Source organism: Diadema antillarum, unplaced genomic scaffold (genome assembly GCF_040938485.1).
Source record: "Diadema antillarum isolate AM-2024a unplaced genomic scaffold, OU_Dant_1.0 seq00001208_RagTag, whole genome shotgun sequence".
Taxonomy (NCBI): Eukaryota; Metazoa; Echinodermata; class Echinoidea; order Diadematoida; family Diadematidae; genus Diadema; species Diadema antillarum.
In genome coordinates this window covers 254100-277533 of record NW_027272001.1, presented here as the reverse complement: position 1 = coordinate 277533, position 23434 = coordinate 254100, and the positions used below count along the sequence as shown (strand labels likewise).

Below are 23434 nucleotides of genomic sequence, written 5' to 3'. Positions count from 1 at the left end.
CTTACAGTCTACACAGACTTGCTGGGCTTGCCTCTTCCCCTGTGTCTGCCTGGCACTTCAGGTGCCTCCATGGCAGGAACATAAAGCTGCACTCCAAATGGGACATGTAGTACAGGAACTTCCTCAAGTGCTCCACAAATTACCCCTTTCACAACCATCAAGTCTCAGACACCACTGACACCTCATGTAGTGCAGCGGCTGTTGGACACGATGAGCTTAAACAGAGAAATCCACAAGAGCAGTCCACTTGACTTGTCACTGAAGTGCACTATGACTCAGGCCCATTTCCGCTCTGAATACCAGTAATATGGAAATATAGAGTTCACTTGCCAGTGTGTCTGACATTCACGTTTTAACACACATGCTCAATGGACTCCACTTGTATAGACAAGAATGGCTTAAGAAGCCATGCTCAAATATTTTCAGCCCAATAAAATAAAAAGAAATGGAGATTGATAAAAGATTGACACCACTTACATGAAGAAATGAATATTATAGTAAACTGCTTCAAATCCATTTTGAATACTTTCTCAAGGTACTGCTTTTGAACTTAAATAAAAACAAAATTAATAGAGAATATGCAAAAACAGCAACAAACACTTCTTTCCCTGTCATGTTTCATCAAACAAACAAAAGCAACAACACCAAAACCAAATTTACACCATGTAGCCAATTTTGTGAATGTGTGGTGATTAATCAATCGCACAGCAGAGGCGACTCTTTGAATAACAACATTCCTTGCAACCAACACCAACCAATACCAATATGACAGAGGTTCCATGCTGGGCAAAGATTGACTGTCATTAACATGCACAAGGACATTTAAATTATCTCTTGAACTCTCTCTCACACCAAGCCAGCCAGCCTGCCAGGCATTTTTAAAAACCTGAACAATTGGGAAAGGTCTCATTGCCCTTTCACTTTCAATCTCTGGGTTGATGCACACAAAAAGCTCAATCTCTCTATCAACAGTTGTTGTGTTTTCTTTCTTTTGGGAGGGGGGTGAGGAGACTTTCATTATGGTAATGGCCAAGACTTTGAGGAATGCTGCCCCATCCTACCCCTCTAGTGAATCAAATACTCCAACAACTGACCTCTCACTCATCTTTAGTAACGATCTCTCTTTTTCTTTGTCCCTTGCAGAGTCAGAGATCGATGAGGAAGGGGTCAGTAAATTGGACATAGGACCATGTAATCTGGTGTAATCCCTGGAGATTAGCTCGGTCAAGTTTTTTCAGTTGGTATTCATGTTGTGCCAACAGCCACCCTCCCTTTCCTATTCAGCTAGGGGCAAACAAAGCAGTCTAATTTCCGAGGGTGGTGGATGAGATGACATGGTTGAGCGAGCTTGGCATGGTTTCTCATTCACTTTATATTAAAAAGAATTACATAAGTCTGGTAGAATCTGCAGTGGTTCTGCATAAACCCTGAACTTCAAAGACCTTATGAAAACAGGATGGGTTCAGAATAAGCTTTGCTTCATGAAGCTGAACAACATACATGTAATTGATTAAGAAGGATTTTTCTTAAAGAGGGACAGGAACTAAATAGTGAAGACGAATACAAAGACAAGGGGGGAGTACAGACAGATTATTGGTAGCAGTATTACAATGATGAACAGAACAGATGAGGGAGGAATCCGCTAAGTGATGCCAGGATCTTTTGTTGAACACTAATGATATGTCTCCAGTGACACATCGCAGCAGAAAGACAAACATTCAAGAGTTTCAAAACATACACGAAATGGACTTGAAGACGGAGGGGGACACAAAGGAGGAAATACATGGTTTTTCATACACTTCAGGTACACACATCATAGCCTCACATCGCTGTGAACATTTGTTTCCTGTAAAGCTACACTTTTTGTCTGCATACATGGTACATTTGAAGACCATACAGCTCATCATCATAAACTAACCCAGCGCTGCACGACACCGATCTCCAGGAAGTCGGAGGGTGGTTAACCCTGTCCTACCCGCACGGGACACGGCCCAACTTGTGCACATGCTTGCCTTTGCATGCCGCACATGTGTGTGCGTGTGCGCATATAGTGCCAGTGCATATGAATGCAAATTTCTCTTTGGCATGTTTTGCATCTTTTCTCTGTCACCCACATTAGGCACATCAATTCTTGACAATACACATTCTCAAGTTACTCCACATCCATGCAAAATAGTGCAAAGATCATCCTTCATTCATTCAGTAGAGTCGACAGTGTCAGAAGGCTTTGAGAGCTGAAGGGTTAAATAGACAGCAAGACTCCAACAGGCACAGTGAAAGTGAAAGAAGGCGACATTGTTGTCACAGCCAATTAGGGCCTTGCAGCCCTTTTCCGCTTTCCTGGAAATTCGCCTCATTGTCTTCTAAATCTGGAGCTTCCCAAAACTACACAGGCTATATATAAACAAACACTGCTAGTCCTAGTTGTGGACCGACTCTCGCACTGCCGGCAGTGTATAGCATGGATTCACTTTTATTTTCTTCCAAATACTAGATAATATATATAACATTTTCATGCAATCAACAGGATGTATTTGTTGTAAATGGCTGCAGTTTCTATGTTCCTACATCCTCCATTATGGGAAAGTGGAAAATATGAATCAATATCACCAATATATGCACACAAGGCACCAACATGGATACAGATACATAGGGCTATCGCCCTATTTTGTTTTCATTCATGAAACATTACATGGGTATACTTCAATTCTCACATGGCTGTGGTCATCATAAGTAACTTTGTTTTCTAAACGGAACAACACTCGTGCAAAATAATTTAGTGCATGATTATGACAGGAAATCTCACATATCTCCATTTTTTTCTCTTTTTCGATTTGTGCTTTCTAGAAACTGTGCCAAGGTTTTTACCAGATATGAAATATTGGCCAAGGATGAATGCCTGACCTTGTGTGTGTTGAGATTTCAAGGAGGAAGCAGCGCACCAAAGCACTTGAGATATAATTGACATAAAATTTGATACAGAGTGGCATGACCGCAACGTGATCATTTCATTTCTGGGATATCTACACTGTAGAAAAGTTTTTTTTTTTTTTTTTTAATAATATTAATAATTCAAAAAAGTGTTGAAGTCTTGAAGATGTCTCTGTGACCCCTCCCTGGCTAAACATAGTCTCACTGCTGTCAGCTCTGTCTGTACATGCAACTGCAAATGCAAAATTTGAACAAACTCTTGCAAGATTTTTGGTATCGGGCAAACATAGATTATGAACGGACATTACTTATCTTCACAAAATTGTCAGGCATTGGTATTTGTTTTGTTTTTGTTATTTTTACAACACGAGCAAAGAGGATTTGATTTAAGAGTGTAGTCTTGCAATTGTGGCTGGTTGTGGTTTTGTTTTTGAGGGGAGTGGAGGAATTTCTGCTAGCAAAATTCAGATGAAATCATATCACATCACTTTACAGAAATGTTTAAGCAAGTATTATCCATAAATAGGAGACAGAAATATCACTAGGGATTGCGGTGGACTATGACCACTGTAAGGGGATATATTGCAATATGAAAACCAAACATGAAACGGGAGGCCTGTTGATAATTCTCGATCGGATGATGCATGGTAACATGAAATTTTACCCCATTCCCTTTGGTAAAGAGAAAAGAAAACAAGGCATGCCACAGGAGGAGGGGTCATCAAGGCATTGTAGACAAATATATCAAGTGCAATGGTCCTCTCCGGCTGAATGAATGAAGATGAACATATAGGGCACTGCCCTACACCAAATGCCTCATGTAGTAACTCATACAGACACCTAAGAACAACCTCAGAACACATAATATAGATCAGTGCTTCTCCACCAGTGGGCCTCGGAATTCTCGCAGGTGGGCGGCAATGTCTTCCCAAAAGAAAGATTTTTAAAAAATTGTATTTGATCTACACATGTAATTGGGCCTCAAAATAACTTTGTAGGGGCCAAAATGGGCCTTGGATTTTTTTTTTTTTTAAAAAGGGAAATAAAATGTTAAGAAGCATGAATCTAGACCCCGTTTACAGTGCGGGGCTGGGCCGGGCCGCGACCGAGCCGCGGCCGAGCCCAGCCTCAATTGCGGGGCCGAGTCCCACAATTTTGTCCGTTTAGACTGCCGGGATCGGCCGCGCTTTTAATTCAAACCTTTCAATATTTTGTCGTAGTGGCGCTCTGCTTGTAAACAATCATAAATTGGTATAGTCTGGTTTTCAGACCCTTTGCCAATTGGATTCCGTGGCGACGAAGTCGCTGTTCAAGCAAAGGCCTTTGCCGAAGGAAAAATCCTTTGCAGGACAAAATCACGTTAAACTATACTAGCTTTCAACGTTGAGGGGGTCAATATCCTGAATAGCGAAATAGTACGGGCAGAGGGTTTGGAAGCCAGACTAAAATTGGCCGCCCATTTGGCCCAGTTTGCGCTTACACTGAGAAAAGTCTGGGCTCAGTCACGGCTCGGCCACGGCCGAGACCACCTCCAGAGCGAGGCCAAATGCGAGGCCGATTTTGGCCCCCATTTGGCCTTTTGCGCGTTTACACTGAAGCGGGGCTGGGCCGAGCCGCGGCCGAGCCTCGCACTGTAAACGGGGTCCTAGATGGCAAATAACCTCCATATGGTTTAAGGACATGCAATTTTTAAGTTCACTTTCTCCTTTCCCAATGACGTTTGACCACCTGTTTCTGTTTAGAATGACAATGACATTTTCACCTGGTGGCCCTGTAAAGTTAATTTAAAGTCTCTTATAACTCATTCAAAAGGGGAAGAGCAACTATGGATGTAACTTGTGGGGAAAAACAAAACAAGTCAAGTATGCAAGTCCCACTGCAGTGCTTGTAGAAGGAAAAGGCCAAAGGAAAAGGCCAAAGGAAGGCCAACTTTCAAATGGCATTGGTGGCTTCCATCACAACAAGCCACAACAGTCAAGATGTTTGATTTATGGCCCCAACAGGCAGAGACAAAACAGATGAGGTACAGGTAGTTGCTAGGCGGCAGAGACAAGAAAGACGAGGCGGTTGCTAGGCAACACCTACCTGGAGGATGAGCTCTTGTAGCTGGGACTTCTTTTGCCGTATCCTCTCCAGTCGCGCCTTCTTCTCCGTCTCCAGCTTGTCGCACTCCTGGCGGGAGTTGGTGGGCAGGCCGATCCAGTGGATCTCCTTCTTCTCCTTGGAGATGATGTTCATGGCCATCAGCACGTTGAGGGCGTCGTAAACCCGCCGCCTGATGTTCTTCTGATCGTACTGATGCTGGTAGGTGAGAGCGAGATGGAGTGAGAGCAAAGATGGGAATGATGATAAGTTACAACATCTTCATGCAGCATACTGTTACAAAGGCCTCAAAGGGTAAGGGGCTTATTGCAAATTCTAGTGATAACATTCTGTGCCAATACAAACGAGACACTGCCCAACAGCTGGGTTGAACTTTATATCCTGAAACAAACTTTCTCATTTACATCTCAAGCTAACTGAACAGTCTTCTTACGACTGAAGAAAAAGGGAGAAATTAACAAATAAATACTTTGATTTTCATAACTTAAATGCATAGCATCATGACCAATCTAAACACCTGAGGCACCATTCTGACCCACACCAAATGCCATCATCTGAGAATAAAGTCTAGAGGGAAATTTGGAAGGCTTGCACAAGAAAGCATTCCCTTTTCACTAAGCCTGGCCAAGGTCCAAGGCAGACAATCATACTACAATGGGAAAAACTAAAGCATTTGGTTCTCCAGAGCAAGCCGCTTGTCCAATACCAGTCAACTGTTAGCTTTAGCTGGCACCACATATCTCTGCCATGTAACCTCACGCAGCATCATGTGTGGATAAAGTGTCAATCTGCACTGCGCTCACCTGCTCCGAGGGAGGTAGGAACTGGTGGGCAGGTTGGCTGAACTCCCGGACGAGCTCGTCAGCAACCTCGTTGTACGATGTGACCCCTTTCTTCTGGACCTTTTCGCAGACTTTCATAGAGAAGTGTCGTAGCCCCTTCGACTCCTTTTCCCTCTTCTTCCGCTTGCTACTGCCACTGCAAAGTGAAAAAGACGAGCCACAGTACAGACACTGTCAATCATATATAAAGCCACTTCACAGTTAGCACTAGTCTGCAATGACCTCTCCAACCACAGACTTTGCAAAACATGGAATAGTCTTCAAGAAGAGCAGTTGAAAACAGCCATGCAGGAAGTGTTAATTTACATGTCAGTGCTGCATGAATGGCTTTTGTTAATGTGACTGAAAAGAATGCACATTCACTTGTAAATACCAATCTGCACCTGGTTCATTTATAACACAGTTGTCATGAAGCCCTATCTAGGTTTTGAGTACCTCAGTTGCAATTCCATTTCAAGAGAAGGTCTGCAATGACCTTTATCTGCACAAGCTCAGATTGGAACTATGAACTGGCTTATTGTGATCCAGTACAACATTTTTGTTTTATTGTGTTTTTTTTTCCACCTATGGTTCTTTAGGATTTGTAGTACTTCTATGAGTCAAATAGTTGCAATTTCTTGCAAAAAAAACCCCAACAATTTCATTCTTTTCTCTCTCTCTCAATCACACAGTGATACTAATGATATGCATAGACAAGTTGAACCATACACAAGGTGATCTACACATTGAGGGCACATTAGCAATTCTTCAAGGCTAAAATACACGTAACAAATCATAATACTGCAAAGCAGAACAACGCTTCCATAAATGTCTGTCTTTGAGATATACCATGTCAACAGGAATGTACACGCAATTCTCAAGGCCATTGTCGACAGATTTGGCAAATGGAACCAGTTCATTGTCTGAGGAAGATAGTCAAGTACTGATTCTCTGTTTTCTAGAGTATAAACATTGTCACAGGACACCAAATACCCGCAGGACATAATTTGATCTGCAGCAGACACTGTTCAGTCACAATGAAATGCATGTCAGTGAACGCAAAGGACTGTAATGCCATGTGAGGGGTCATCAAGAGTGGAATGATGTACGAAAGCTGTAAAAATTGCGTCGTAGATACTACACCGAAACAATATTGTGAAAAAATGTTCATGATTTGCTAATCCACACAAACACACACACAGTGATATCACAGGGTTTTTGCTATGATGCAACATCACAAGCATGAAATATTTTCAACTCAACTCTTAAGCATTCACGTTGTTTCAGTATGGGTCTTCACTTTTCTTTTTCTTTTTCTTTTTTTTCTTTTTTAAGCCTGTCAGAGCCAGTATCATGTCTGATACAGTAAGTAGAATTCAGTATCTGTCTCTGTCAGAATATTTCATTATATCTGCCAACTTCGAAGTACACCTCATGTGACTTTTCATCCACAACCATAGACAATACAACTGTAGAATACTGTGAAATGAAAACATCGCTATGGGGTACACAGAAATTTCTGGTATTATGTGCGACAACTCACTTGTCGCTGTATTCATCTGAGAATTCTGCTTTCCTCTTTTGTGAATTCCTGTAGAGAAAAATTGCAAGAAAACACATTTCTTTACCATCTTCTGAAACTTGAGATATTGTTATTCAATTATGAATCATTCTTACAAGAGTTTCAATTGTCAGATTTGACTTATTATGATTTCAGAAAGTTCTGCAGAAAACAGGTACGAAAGAAAACTATCAGCCAGTGTTTACATTTCATTCATTCTCTGTTAAGACAGCATCATATACATGTATCTATAATTATTTAAAATCAATTCTGAGCTCAAACTTCAGCCATATTCAGAAGATGCAGCAAGTGTGATTATTTGCATGTAGTCCCACACATACTTATCTGTGTAGGCAATATATGACAAGCATTGTATCATGATACTGACAAATATTTTGCTACAGGAAGAAGCTTCACAATCAATTGATCACAAAAGAAAAAATATCATTGCCAACAAGAACAGTATTTCAAATTCTTTCATGATTAATAATGTACTGGTCATCTTTTCATGGCAACAGTCTGGTCATCTTTTCATGGCAACAGTCAATTTCCAATAATTTGAATTTATAGCCTGAATTCAAAATTCCAAATGCTTCAAACATCCTCAATGACTGAGCTTGACTCCAAACTACGGATCATTTTAGTCTCTCTCCTTTTTTTTTTTTTTTTTTTTTTTGGGGGGGGGGGGATAGTTCAAGTTCATAATCATTGGAGTCATTTACATGTTCTCATTTAGATATGATGAACATTTGCGTTCAAAGTGTCGGCATTATCAGTTCATGAAATATCGCACGCCTGGGACTATCTCTGGACAAACAGTGAAGATGTGCAAGCTAAATGGGGATCCTGTAAAATACCTGGGCAGGAATCCAGCACTGATAGGTGTACAGAAAAAAAAAAAAAAAAAATCGATGGTACGAGTGTGAGGGTTGGGATTGTCCTTTTACATAAGATCAAATATCTTCAGCACGAGGCTCTTGTGAATATATAATACATGTTGTATAGGGATACAGACACATTATAGTTTATATTGTCACAGCAACAGGAATATGTTGCAACTAAAGAAACATGGAAAGTGCACATACAGTTCCCAGTACTTGTTGAACTTCATACATTGTATACATGAGCACAAATTCTATGGTGTCTTTAAGAGGACAAAACAAGGCAGAGCAAAAGAAGACACTGTGAGCTCCACAGGTTTATTTGTTTGTTTGTTTGTTTGTTTATTTGTTTGTTTTTTTCAGCGTATACTCACGACCAGCTAGGAGACTGGATCTGGATGGGTGTGCCAACATACTGGGCCTGGGGACTGTTGGCCAGGATGGTAGACCCTTGCCGCTGGGATGTGCCGAGGATCTGACATGGAAACAAGACAAAAAGAGTATAGTGGTATTGATTCGCGACACTGACGCATAAAATACTGTACATGGGGCACTGCGATGCCTGACGTGAAATTGTCCTTGTCTAGCCACTGGACTATAGAACTCCAAGTACTAAATTATCCCTCGTGCAGTTCTATTCACCTCGTCCTGTGGCCTCAAAGAAACAAAACAGCGCTTGGGATAATTTAGTATTTGTCATTCTATTATCAAGTATAGAGCATGACAGAGCATGCATTATTTGTATAATAGACCATGTGTCCTATGGAATGATGTAACAATATACCAGTACTATATTATATTATCTGACAGGGTTTTGGGGAATGATATAATAATAGATTTAGTACATTGCACCGCCTACCAAGTCACATGCCCATCAAGCTAAAAGCTATTATGCATACCAGCAATACTAAAAAAGTTACCACCTGCTCACGGGAGTCAAATTTGAAATAAAATCTCACCGGTAACTTTAATTAACCTGAGTCGTCACGCACTCACAGAATGATGTGGGGCATGAAATAATCTATTCTTACCCAAGGCTGAGGACCTCTTGTCTATAGCATTTCTCATAAATTGAATGCCTGGTGTGTAGAGAGTTCATACATGTGACAGTGTACAAGGAGTTGTCCTCTCTTTAAACACATTGTAGAAACTTGTCTGTGTATTTTTTTTTCAGCCTGCCCACCTAGCCTGTAAAAGTCGCATGTGACAATATGTTACTGTCTACAGCAAAGTAAGTCTTATGCTTTCATGAGGTAAAATTTGCACTGGAATTCCTTGTATACTGTAAAACAAGATATATTCACGGCATGAAAATTTCGCGAATTGGAGCCGATGACCTTTCTCGCGGCATGAAATATTTTGCGAATTGCCACTGGTGTCCAATGCATATTGTGTAGGCAAGAACTTTCGCGTGCATTTTAATTTCACGAATGGCGCCGCTCGTGAAATTTGCGAAATTAAAATGTACGCGAACATTCCTCGTTTTACAGTATATTCCACTGTTAAAGTCTTACTGCAGGGTGCTATTAAAACCCCCTGATGTACGGCACGCTGGTAGCACATCACTGGCACGTCTAAATATATTTAAAGCATATGTTTAATTCTATATTTCCACCTGCACAAACTGACTACTCCTTTCTTTACATTACATTGCACCTCTACGCCACCCACTATCCATCAGGTTAACACCCCATGAGAAAATCTCATCCAAGTTTGTTTCACTTTGCGCTCTTGTGTGCTAGCTTTTCACAGTTTTAGTGGCCTTACTGGATAATGGGCAGGGTGGGGGGGGGGGGGGGGGAGGGGGTGATAAGGAAGCAGATCCATATAATGTGTGTAACTATGCCAAGGATTCCGGTTTCCATAACTGGAAGGACGGGAAGTGTGAACGGTGCTTTCATTTTCAGTTTTGAAACACCTTTCTGACATACCACAACAGCTAGGAAATGTTTTGAAATAACTAGGGCAGGTACGATTTAATTGCACATAATTAGCCAAAACACACTTCCTCTCAATGCACACGAGGTAGGAAAGAATAAATGAATATATATGTCCCAGTAATGACCCCACCCCATATTGGCAATGACTTTATCACAGGCCAGCATTGGCCAAATTTCTGCCCACCAACAAAATAGAACTGACAATTTTCTTTGGCTTCAAGAGTCATATACTTTTTGTTGATGTTACAATAAAAGATGACTGCCCTTGTAAGTTTGTTTATTCTATGTTTTGACATCGAAAAAAAAAAATTATGATGTAGTCATAAGCGTAATACTCATGACCATCACAGATGTGAACCCACACAAATATACACTGAATCAACTTGACTCATACCATACCACAAATTGATATTGACTCCAGTGCCCCTATAACCGTTGCTGTTACATAGCAAATACAGCGAATGCGCTGCTACACGTACAGAATACTGACCGGTACTAACCAGTGCAATACATATTTCACAGAACTTACACCTTACTCTATGTCCAACTGGTTCATTGCCCTGCAATGCTACTTGACCATGGCAAGAAACCTTTATTACACCTATCCCAAATTGCTTCATGTTTGGCTATTCTTGCTTTTCATTTTCTTTTTTTAATTCTTCTCCAGTTTAAAATAGCATACTAGTATTTTAAAAAACTCAAGAATTTGACTTAAGTGACCAAACATCAGCTGATCTCTCTAAAAATCAAGAAGTCAACTGCATTCAAGTTCATCTCTAAATCATATTTGATTTGCTTTCTCCAAGCATTGCATGATATGTAAAATCCCGAGCCCAAAAGTGACCTCATGACCTCTGACCTTTGACCTCCCACCCCAAATCTACACTGTTTACTTTGAACAACCATGTATTATATGAGCATATCGAGTTTCTTCATAATTCCATCACCGCGTGACTTAAATCATCTCACCATCGGCACAGCGTTGATGTTCGTTGTCGTGACGATGGTCGCCACCTTGGGGAGGATCTGTGTGGTTGTCTTCATCGGGGAAGGTTTGGGTGAGATGAGCTGGGGAAGCTGAACCACTGTAGAGATGGAGGAATTCACAAATCATAACATGAACTGACAATGTAATTCATTTACATGATGGCCAAACAAAAACAAAACATAAGAAAAACAGCTGCACTCAGAATAATCAATTCCATTTATCATAGTGACCAAGTTCTCAAAATTACTTAAGAGCAAATCTCTCAAGAGATGTAGATATGAAAATACTTTACACTCCTATATTTCAAATGGTACAGAGGGCAGATCTCACAATTCAGGAAAAGTTATTCATTCTCATGGGCAATATGAGGGTCCATTTAATCAGGGTATAAAATGAAGTACAATGTGCATAATGTAGTCTGGAGGCAAACTTGAGTCACATTTGCAGGATTGAATCTTTGATCTATTTTCCATGGGGAAAAAAAGTCATATCACCATGGACCCACATCAGTCCCACATACTCATATCCATGTGAGCAGTTTCAGTAAAACTAATGCAACAAGTTTGTTTTATATTTGTGGATGTATTGCAAGTTGACTCAATATCTAGTATGTTAAAAAAAAATTAAAAAGATATTCACAATCCATCTATAACAAGTACGCTACATTCCCTTTTGCTCAAAAAGTCTAAACAAACATACAGAAAATGTAAACTAATGACAGAAATGAACTGCTGACTCCATGTTTTCTTAATCAGTTCTGCAAACATGTGCTCACACAGGAGTGCTGAGGCGTACAACTGAAGAATGCAACTTTGTTACTGCACGCTGATTGGGATGGCAATCCAAACAAGAGGGCATTATTCATTATATTCCTGCCTTTACTGAATTACAATCGTGTTGAACAATGTAGGTGAACAATGTAGGTAAAGAATGCACGAATGTGAGAAAAAAAAAGTTCTCAAATATAAACAGCAGATCACACCCAGTTCGCCCCCAATATTCTCTCACATATCACACTCCCTTGTGGTGAGAAGAATCAGAAAACGGGGACACTCGACACATACCTTGTACAGGATGCATAATTATAATACAAACATAGCACCTTTGTGCCATACATGCTAGATTGTATGTATCTTGGCTTGCTCTGGCGCAAATTTTAAGGAAAAGTTCATTCCTTGTTCCATGTGTGACTTTTTACCAAGAAGATTGAAAGCAAACAAATGAAATACAAAATTTCACAAAAATTGCAGAAATATTAAAGGGAAAGTTGGGGATTATTTACTTTTCCATGCATTGTGAAATAGCAGTATTGGTCACCATTGATACGTAAATCAAAAAAGGTAATGTCCTCATCTCATAGGTTATCAAATATCACTATAGCTGGATAACATGCCCAATTTCAGATTTTTATAACTCTAGATTTAGAATTTTGTGTCCAAATTTACATGACACTTTTATCATATTGTTCAGTCTGTATATTGAAGTCCATCAGAATATGGACTGGACTTTCACTTGTACGGGCCTAGGCACTGTGGATACATATCAATTACAGGTATACTAGTATGTTTCTTTATTTGTATAACACTTCATTAGAGTGCCATGTGATATGTGTATGTGAATGAGTGTGTGTGTGTATGAGTGCTTCCAACTGCCTTCATTATGTGACTTACAACCGCATGGACACATACACGTAGCTGTCCACTTTGGACAGTCCTCCGACAAGAAACATCCATGTTTGTTCAAATGGGTCCACTGGACTACACATCACACGGAAATGCATTTGACACTTACCTTCTTGTGGAAATGGGTCTGGATGTTGAACGGGCACTGATTAGCTTAGTGTACCCAATAGTTGAAAATATTGTGTGTAAGGATACTGTAAGTCTTTGGTCTCCGAAAAATAATGATATCTTGAGTGTGAGATGGCAGTTTGTCTGGACAAAATTGCAAGAACTCAAAGACAAATCAAAGCTCTTTAGAGGCTATCCATCATCCCCCCCCCCCCTACCTTTCGTCTTTCTCACAATTCTTTGTCCCAAGTTGTTGGTATTGCTAGGAGAAAAAGGCCTTGTGTGTGTGTGTTTTTTTTTTTTTTTTGTAGGAGGTGGGGTGGGGGGTGTCGGAGATTGTTGTCCTGGTGTAAGAATGTGTAAAGAGAAGTGTCAACGTCCCTGAAGAGTGACCCAGGTTCAGCCAGACTGAACACAGACCCACAACAAGTCTTCTGCCCCTATCCAATCCAATTTCCAATTTGTTGAACTTTATGATTATGACTGCATGAATCGACTGTGGGAATATACCTTTCAGCGTTCAAATTATGCACAAATTTGGAATATTTTTTTCAGGTATTTTGAATCATCAAATCCTTAACTATCCAAGTATCTATTCATCTTTTTTTTCCAGGGCTAATGCAGAATTTCAACACATTTTATCTTCTTTTTTTAATTTCCAATCCAATTTCCAATGAGAGGTTTTAAAAAGAGGCTAGTAATAAACTGGATGAACAAAATTTCTAGATAGAGAAGTAAAAATCTATAACAATAATCATTTTTAAAAAAAAACAGCATTCTATGGGTTTATCAATTTGCTTACTGATTTTGGAATCAAATCTTACCATCTTCTATAAAATATTGAGATGTTAACAGATGGGTAAAACTGATTTCAGATCAATGTTTTCTGATCAATGCCATGAACCATGGTACACTTCCTACATTACTAGTAATGCACCTCAAACTGATATACACAGGGTACTAACTAGACTTTGCAAGTCCTTGATGGAAACTGGAGCTTATCATGATCCACTCATCCGACCAACAATCAAGGTCATTCTTTCCTTCCCTCCAACTTCCCAAAGTTCTTGACAACTGAGTCGGAAGAAGCATCTTGTTTCATCCATGTCATTTCTACCATCAACAGGACTACAGTACTGTAGCTCTGATATTGAAAGTGAAAGAGCTTCACTGGAACAGGCGCACAGTTGCAAAATTGTATTCATTCTGAATGCCCAATTCAAACAGTTCCTCGCTGGATCTCTTGCACTAGAAAACTTTTATTGACACAAGTTTGTACAATTTTCACAAACTTGCTCCGAATTATGGACAGAAGAGCTTACACAGATTAGGATGTGTGGGACCATTACTGAACACAGTGAGGATTCTCTGGTAAAACACCATGTCAGTAACTTGTCTTCTTGTCTTACACCATAAAATGTGTAAACACGACACCTGGTGTCCAATTTCATGTAAGTCAGAAAAATGAGTGAAAATTTGCAAAATCCTGTTTTGTTTTTCTTTTTTCTTTTTATGTTTCCCACACCTATGGGGATTTCACGTCACATGAGTAAGCTCCTAAGGTAACCACATAATACCCTCAGTTAACATTTCATGTGACATGACATACCAACTCTCGCCCACACTGATCTCTAGCCACCCCTGGTAACAGTTGGAAAAAAAAAAATCAGTTGCCAGGTTCCCAAATTCCACAATGTGCACATGCATCATAAACAGAAAGAATTGTACCGTTCTCATTCCTAGGCTCACAAAAAATATCCTCACATCAGATAAGGAACACAGATGCCCACTCCCAGAATTTCTTGAGGCATGTTTCACAAAAGGGTTTGCTCGCCAGACTAATTAGCACTGTAGAGTTATAAAAAGAGGGTAGTACATATATGCATTTTGAGGGCAGGAGGTGTGGGTGTGACTGCATGTGTCTCATGGATGTAAAAGATCACGCTTCGTTCATTCCTTGCAAAGAGCAGGGTGCACTTATATTAAACACAGTGAAGTGGTCTACTCAAAATATACACAATTACATACATCTGGTCCCAATGCAAGATCAGCAGCACTGAAATAGTGTGCGGCTGAATACAGGTTCACCAGCTGTCTTGTTTTGTCTTGGCAAAACAGAAAACAAACAAACAATGGATCTGGTTTACAGATCTCATGCATCCTTTTATGACAAAGGTGTCTCTTGACAGCTGAATAGTTTGTCTGCGGCTTGCCTGTCATGGCAACAACATATATGCATGCAAAGTGGACTCCATGCATCTTAAATGCATTCAATGGAAACAGATTAATTAATTGCCCTATAACAGGCCCTAAAGGAAAGGAAAAAAAATCACATTTGAGTACGTCAGTACATCAACCTATTGGCACTGGGGGTAATTGTGTGTTGGGAGTGGGAAAGAAGTATTTCAAATCAATTTGAACATGGCACTCCACTTTGATACTTTAGGCGTACTTTTAAACTGCAATATTGAATCTTATGCATCCTGTAAGAAAAAGGTTATTCCCGTCAATCAAAAACTTTGCTGGAGACTTTCCTCGCATAGCAGTGAGAGACTGGTGTACTCTACAAACATCTTCAATTTGTGTATCTTCATAACAATAGTTGTTCCAGACAACAAAAAAGCTTGCAGGAGGCTAGCAAACATAACGACAACCAATGCATGCCAGCTGAATTCCGACTATTGAAAGGCATAGCAGATGTACAAATGGATAATCAAAGTTTCATTTTATCATAAGGTTCTCAGAGATAAGATATCTAGAGATCTGAATACCATTACTACCAACTGTACCACTGGTGCATACAGAGAGGATTCTAAGAATCGACATGTAGTCAAATGGAACCAGTGGTTCATGTACAACTGAGGGGGGAATCCCAAATGGTCACAACCATTGTCCAAAAGCACAAGCTTTCACGACACAGTAAACTTAAATAGCCAGTGAGTGGTGGGTGGTATGATAATGCCTAACATTATATCTATTGAAGGCTGTTAAAGTTGTCTTTGCTAATGCTCAGTTGACAATAGGGGCTTGGTTCAAGTCAGAATGTACTGAATGATGTTTCAGAATGTGCATTGATTGCTTACATATCCAGCTGCTCCGAAACAAAACATGGTATACATCACTCGGATGCCTCTGCTCACAGTTAGTAGTGCTGGGTAAAGGAATGTCTCTGACACCCTTCACAGACTGAGACATGAAAGATCTTTCCCAGCTCATGATAGGTTCCAAGTAACACACTTTTGTATGCTCATAAAAATGCCACTCATTGGTATACTAAACAATGCGAGGAAATAATCCCTGGCTGAATGATCAGAAGGGCTCGTGTCTGCCGATGCCCTATTCAAGGTATTGTCAAAGGGGGCATGGTGAAGTTGGGAAGGGTGATGCTGGGTTGGTTGCCTCTACTGATCATTGTTTCGGCATGCCACCATGACATGTAGATATAAATGTGACATGCCCCATTGATGGGAAGATTGAATTCAGACGGAAAAAATGGTTCTGGATGAAGTGATGACAGAGGATTAACACATCTGTGTAAATCTAGAGTCAGCTGAGTAAATGTCAACATTTGTTTCTTTGTTTTCATTGTCCATCTAACAAGATGGCTGGAAAGCCTATATTCAGCTACGTGTACTTCAGCTGGCCTTCCATGGTCTCAAAAATGCAACTGCCATCTTAAACATTATGGTTTGAATGTCACAATTGCGCGCCCTGTTTGACCAATCTACTCGCCAAGGGACAAGCTGTGTATGATGAGATGCACAATGGTACAGTCCAAGCAAGTCACAAACACACTCAGGAGAAACTCTCATTGATGCTCCTCTACCAAATTAAATCCTGTTTCAAACCTGTTTCAAAACTGTGTTTCAAAACTATGTTTCAAAACCATGTTTCAAGCCATGTTTCAAAACCACATTTCAAACTATGCTTCAAAACTACATTTCAAACTATGTTTCAAAACTCTGTTTCAAAACCATGTTTCAAACTATGTTTCAAAACTATGTTTCAAAATCATGTTTCAAACTATGTTTCAAAACCATGTTTCAAAACTATGTTTCAAAATCATGTTTCAAACTATGTTTCAAAACCATGTTTCAAAATATGTTTCAAAACCATGTTTTAAACTATGTTCAAAACCATATTTCAAACTATATTTCAAAACCATGTTTCAAAACCACATTTCAAAACCACATTTCAAAAACTATGTTTAAAAACCACAATTCAAAACCACGTTTCAAAACCATGTTTCAAAACCACATTTCAAACCCATGTTTCAAAATCATGTTTCAAAACCACATTTCAAAACCAAGTTTCAAAACCATGACTCAAAAACCATATTTCAAACCTTCGAGATGTTTCTCGGTTAGCAAAATCTTAAAAAGGCAGGCTTGGACTTCTCTTACCTCTGGTCACCTGTTGGACATCCCTCCTCACACTCCTGGAACTGGAGTCTATTAGTTTGGCCTAGGTGATCATAGCAGAGAAGAAGAGAAAGACAAAAATGATCTCATACATTTTCCACCAACTTCCCTGCAACAGGATGTAATGTAGATGCATTTCCACAACATTCAAATCAGGCATTTGTGGTAATGCAGAAGTTAAACACATTATTCCATAGATTATCATACTATCAGTCTAATAAACTCCACTGTGATGTCACTATTAATTATAACAACAGGGGATCTTTATATACAGTGGACAGAAGAAAACACTGCAATCTGCTATGCAATTTGCACTCTGCTCTCTGTGACATGATCTGGACTCATCTCAGTACAATATTATACTAAGACAACCTTTTCACTGCTGGTCAATATCATATGGCTATCAGCCCCTCGAGCAAACTTTGGCACAGTCATATGATTTACATATGTGCACTATACGTTGCATAATATGAATATTTTGCACCGTTTACAGGTACTCAACAATGACCGCTTCAACAAATCCAAAGCAGCCAAACAGCTTGCCTAATAAAGCAACAACCTGATAACGTATGCATTGGACACTACCACAGATACAGAGCTCTGTATCATTACAAGAAGCACATTGAGCCAGTCCTGGTCACAGTAACATACTTATCCAACAGTTCAACAAGTAGCTCAACAGCGATAGCAAAATGCAATTGAAAACTACATAGGGCACAGGTATACCTTAACCTTTTTCAGGAGGGGGGGGGGGGGATGGGGTGGGAGGGGAGAGTTGAAATTGCAACTATACTGATCATATCATGATCAGGAAAAAAAAAATCTAAGAGCTGTCTCAGAAATGTCAAGGTCTTTTAAAAACAATATCGACCATGGGGCAACAAGACAATTGCATTAACTGAACTTTTTGTCAGACAAATCAAAGGTGTGGTGTGGGGGGGGGGGGGGGGGGGGGGTACACTGCCTCGGTTCTCAAACAGGATCATAAATCAAAACAACCAAAGATTAACCTGCCTAAACTTGTGCCACATTAGGAGCGCAACATCAAATTCATACGTCACCACTGATGCGAGGAAATAGCTTCCTGTCCAATATTCCGATCGCAATTCTGTTCCCACTCCCACAGAGAGACCAAACAAATGCTGCTATCAAACTCACAAAAAAAACTTCTACGGCTCACCACACCCCGCTGGACCATCGATTCACACAGGTTTCTGTCTATCCATCAGCTCAAATCATGATCGCACCTTTGTTTCCATGCAACAACACTATGTACCAATCCACAAAATATGTCAGTCTCTCTTTCCCAGGATAAATTTTCCTTCCATGAACACTTTTTGTACGGTATGCCTATGCTCATGGAAAATGGTCTCATGTGATGAAAATCTCAAATTTCCCATCAGAATAGTGCTTCCAAAAATAAGACACTTTTTTTGTATGATGATTGGCTTTTGCCAAATCTTAGTTGTAATGCTACACTGCTTACAGCCAACGAGCTGAGGTAGCTGTAAAACATAAAGCATTCCCTGCATTTTCTTGTACTATTGCCATGTGATTCAGCCACTGTTCGGGTGCCTTAAACATGAAGGGGTCAGAATGAGCGTAATGTAGCATGATCACAATGGATCTCACATAAAGGCCTTCTCCCTAATTTCTGACTGTTTTTGAAGCAAAAAGTAAACTCATACTTGACCCCATTTTCAAGTCAAAGTGAGTCTGTTTCTGTTTCACATACTGTTGCAAATACAAGTACCTACTTGTACTTTCAGTTAGCATTTTAATTATAGCTAAAAGAGGCATCACTGATCTGTAAACATCTAAATATATCACAATATAGATACTTATCATACAAATATGTCAGCATTTGCTGCATTTTGATGAAATAGTGATGAACGAAGTACCACATGCTATTGAAGGACAAGTTCACCTTCATAGACATGTGGGTTAAGTGAATGCAGCAATATTAGTCGAACACATCAGTATGAGTTTGAGGAAAATCTGAGCTTAGACTGACGATAAAATTCATTTCTGAAGGAAATATGAACAGAGTCATTTCCACTTCATACCCTGGTTTGCACACAAAATTTCATTTTAAGCTTTAACCATCTTCGTAAACATCACTAAAAGACTGGATTCTAATCTTCCCAAATATTCAGTTTTTATCTTAACATCATACAATTTGCATACTTTTGTCAGCTTCTGCAAATTATTGGTATATTTTGGTAGCAGTCTGTAATTGTGCCAACATCACACCTATTGAATTCCCACGTTGATTTTTGAGAACCCCTGTACTTTGTGACCTCTTCTGTAAAAGATGGTGCTACAATGAACATTTGGGCAAGGAAAGATCTCGTGATAAGATTTCAATGATACGACATGAAACAGACCTGGTAATATGCAATTTGTATCGGAAACTGAATTCAACGGTTTGATTCCTATCAAATCCACGGCAGTACCTCTTCAAGTGTGTGTGTCAAGTCCTCACTATTACTAAACTATTGCAACAGCAGTGTAAAACTGATATGGACTTGTCACCCCTGTCAGAGGCAACACCGTACGGCATATGTGGGATTAAGAAATGAACCAAGTGAAAGGAATCAATGGTTTGAAATCATATCACTCAGTAAGGACGTAAGCTATGCTTTGTGTATGTGATAACATGAACTATAGCACACAACACAGAGACTTAATGCTTCATCAACACTAGTATGCATAAGCTCCGATAAATAATAGACCCTCTAATGCGTATTTGTTCATTAGTACCAGTACTCTAGGCATGTTTAATTCACCTCTCTTGCGATGCTTTCTAGACCAGCCTCTTCGTAGAAATTGATCACCTCGTCACCAACGATGTCGGTTCCCAATGACTTGGAGGGCGTCGAGGGCTGGGGCTTCAAGGGGCTACCTTGACCAGCTGGAATTAACAAGAATAGGGTCAGGGTAAATTTACTATTACAGGTATTATGTAAATAACACCATGAAATTTACTTCACAATCACTGCCTTTAATGCTGGATACATGTATATCAGACAGAACAATCCTTTTTACTTCAATTCCTCAATCCTTTCTTAAGGTAAAAACTAAGTACTAAAAGTAAACAATGCATCTCATTTCCTACGTCAACCAAAATATATTCACAGAGCTGAGGTCTCTGTAAAGTACATATTCCTTTAAATCTGCTGATTTTTGGTATTCTATGAAAACTTTCTTAAAGAGACAGAGCAGAAGGCTACATCATCCATGGACTATAAGTAAGCCATGTCTGAAAAGAAGTCAGGTAAGTTGGACAATGCCTTCAGGTACTTCATATTTGAATATATCTCTCTGGACTTGGTTTTCAAAAACAACTGTTTTATCATTCAGATCTCAATTGATTTGTGCCAAGCTATACAGTACACGCTGAACACCTTTGTCACAAAAACTTTTTACAAAAAAATTCAAACATATACTTTTAGTCAGCAGCTAAGTACTGACCTGTTATTACATAATTGCAGGGAGCATAAAAGTATCAATACAATTGTACATGGCTCTCATAAGAAATAGTTACTGCTTTAATAGCATTGATAGCATTTAACACATTCACATGCTAAGAGGCTTTAAAATGTAGAAACACAACTTTTGTACCTTTTCTGAGCCCCCTTTTCTATTTCTGAGCAAGTGTATAAGTGACAATGTCCCATCATAAGCTGCTATTGATTTATCAATAGTCAGAAAAAAAAAATCACAAACACTATTACATAACATTGTGCATTGCAGGCCCAAGAACAGAATGCCTTGTGCGAATTAAAAGGACACGACAGTGGCTCAGCTAAAACAGGTCTTTGAATGCAACATACACTGTACCCTAAAAATATCAGACTTTGACACAACCATGATAGCAATCATGTAGAACTGCTACCAGGTAATTCACCTGACTTTTGCCAAAGAGTAGCTACATGTATAGTACATACAGAGACTAGCATGAGAAATGTTGGCTGGTACGCAGACAAACTGACCATTCCCTCTGCATTTTGTTTTTGTTTTGTTTTGCTTTTTTATTTTGAAATAGGCTCAAATTCATTTTGGGTTCTAGGTATTGTAGTTTTCCATCAGTTTTATACTTTCAATCATGACACTGCTTTTACTAGCATGTGTGTAATAACATTGTCATATCAATATTACTGCAGTAAGTTTAATAGAGTAGTATTTTATCATTATTCAAAAAGTTTGTAAGCATTCAAGTATAAAGATAATTTCAGAATGTCACTTACATGTATTTTGCAAGAAAATGCTTGTCTTGCCAAGATAAACATATTGCTTTTAACAAGTGTATTTTCCAGAACTTCTAAGTTTGATAGAACTGCAAAAATTCATTTTGATTTGACAGCATTTTGAAGAAAAAAATAAAAAAACAAAGTCACATCAAATGTGCACCCATAGATTCAAAAGCAATATATACAATGAACAAAACAAGCTACAAAGACCTGTCTGTAGCAACTACAGCTGTACACGTTGTACCTTTCCATACCACCATATCATATTGATACAAAACATTCAAGCAATCGTTAATCATTCTCATTGTTATCATCATCATGCTCATCATCATGCTCATCATCATCATCACCATCATCACCATCATCATCATCACCACCATCATCACCATCATCATCATCATCACCATCACCACCACCATCATCATCACCATCATCACCACCATCATCTTCATCACTCTTTATCACCAATGAGTCCAACATAGATGTTCCCACATTTATATCAATAGTACTTCTCGGCACATTTGGTTAATAATAAGTCAGAATATCTTATTTTTTTCCTTACATAAAATAGATCAGTAAAGACAATCATTTTAGACTGCATGGGTGTTTGCATAATCAGTCACCTTGAAATGATCAAATCTATGCAAGTTTCAACCATGACAAATCTTCCGTTGTCAAAACTCACCAGGGCTTTAAACAATAAAGCCTCTGGCATCTACAGTATTGACTTATTCATTCTGAAGAATTCAAATATTGATATCAATATTAATATCATGAACAACCTCAAGAGCATTGATACGTTGCCATGATACATATGAAACTCACCTGAACTACAATTTCTGGGTCACTGATGTTATGCACTAGTGCAGATTTCAACTAATTACGGCCCACTAGAATACACACGAGTCAGACTTGAAATAGCAACATTATTGGTTTTGCATTCAAAACAAAGTAGGGGCGAGCCATGTTTTCCTCCCTGAAAATGAAAGCAGCAGGAGATACCCATGCGGTCAGTCTTATTCAATGCCACGTCTAGCCATTAGAGTGCCCATTCGCGTATCACTTCATTCAATGACTGGACACCAGGTACAGGTGCATTTTTTGCGTTTTTAAAGGGAAATGTTGTGACACTTTGATGATGCAGCCTTGAATTAAGATTTGCGATGCATTCCTAAGTGGATTTTGACTGACCTGGTCACTCTCTTGAGGGTGTGTGTGTGTGTGTGTGTGTGTATGTGTGCATAAAAGTACGCATTAAGGTCAAGTAGTCTCTACTCCAGGCTGTCTAAGCTAAAGGATCAGGAAATAGGTCTTCCTAAATTATGTCCACTTAAGGACTACGGCATGAAGTTTCAACAAGTACCGGTACTGTACATTGTATCAGCAAGGAGGTACTAGACAGGCTAGCTTAATAGTACCTCCTTGGTATTAGTAAATAAATACAACCAGCAAATAGACAAGTTTAGCAGATAAAGAATTGCACCAGCATTCTTCATTGATTTTGATCGCATCGCGTGTGATGATAAAAGTATTGTTTCTCGTCATGTGGCATTAATTGCTTCCAGCCATATGAGTAACTTCCTGACTTTCAAACCATACTCTTAAAAAAAGAAAACAACAACAGCAAAGTTACCAGGAAAAAGAAAAGGCTACTGCCGTGGCTTGAGGGCAAGTGAATGGTCCCATACATAGTCTACTGTGTATGTCAATCTGTGCCTACTGGCAAAATTCAACAGCATGGGCTA

At 39.3% G+C, this 23434-nt stretch overlaps 1 protein-coding gene across 1 annotated transcript in view; it reads right to left on the bottom strand.

Moving 5' to 3' along the window:
* The window catches only part of LOC139744773 (transcription factor Dp-1-like), a 63270-nt gene that overhangs the window by 5685 nt on the left and 34151 nt on the right, over window positions 1-23434 (bottom strand). Inside the window, exons 2-8 of the mRNA XM_071655194.1 lie at window positions 20226-20350; window positions 17419-17479; window positions 11207-11322; window positions 8672-8772; window positions 7399-7446; window positions 5838-6012; window positions 5017-5232 (exon numbers count right to left, since the gene is read on the bottom strand). Coding sequence (XP_071511295.1) covers window positions 5017-5232; window positions 5838-6012; window positions 7399-7446; window positions 8672-8772; window positions 11207-11322; window positions 17419-17479; window positions 20226-20350 — 842 coding nt within the window. The remainder of the gene's footprint in view (window positions 1-5016; window positions 5233-5837; window positions 6013-7398; window positions 7447-8671; window positions 8773-11206; window positions 11323-17418; window positions 17480-20225; window positions 20351-23434) is intronic.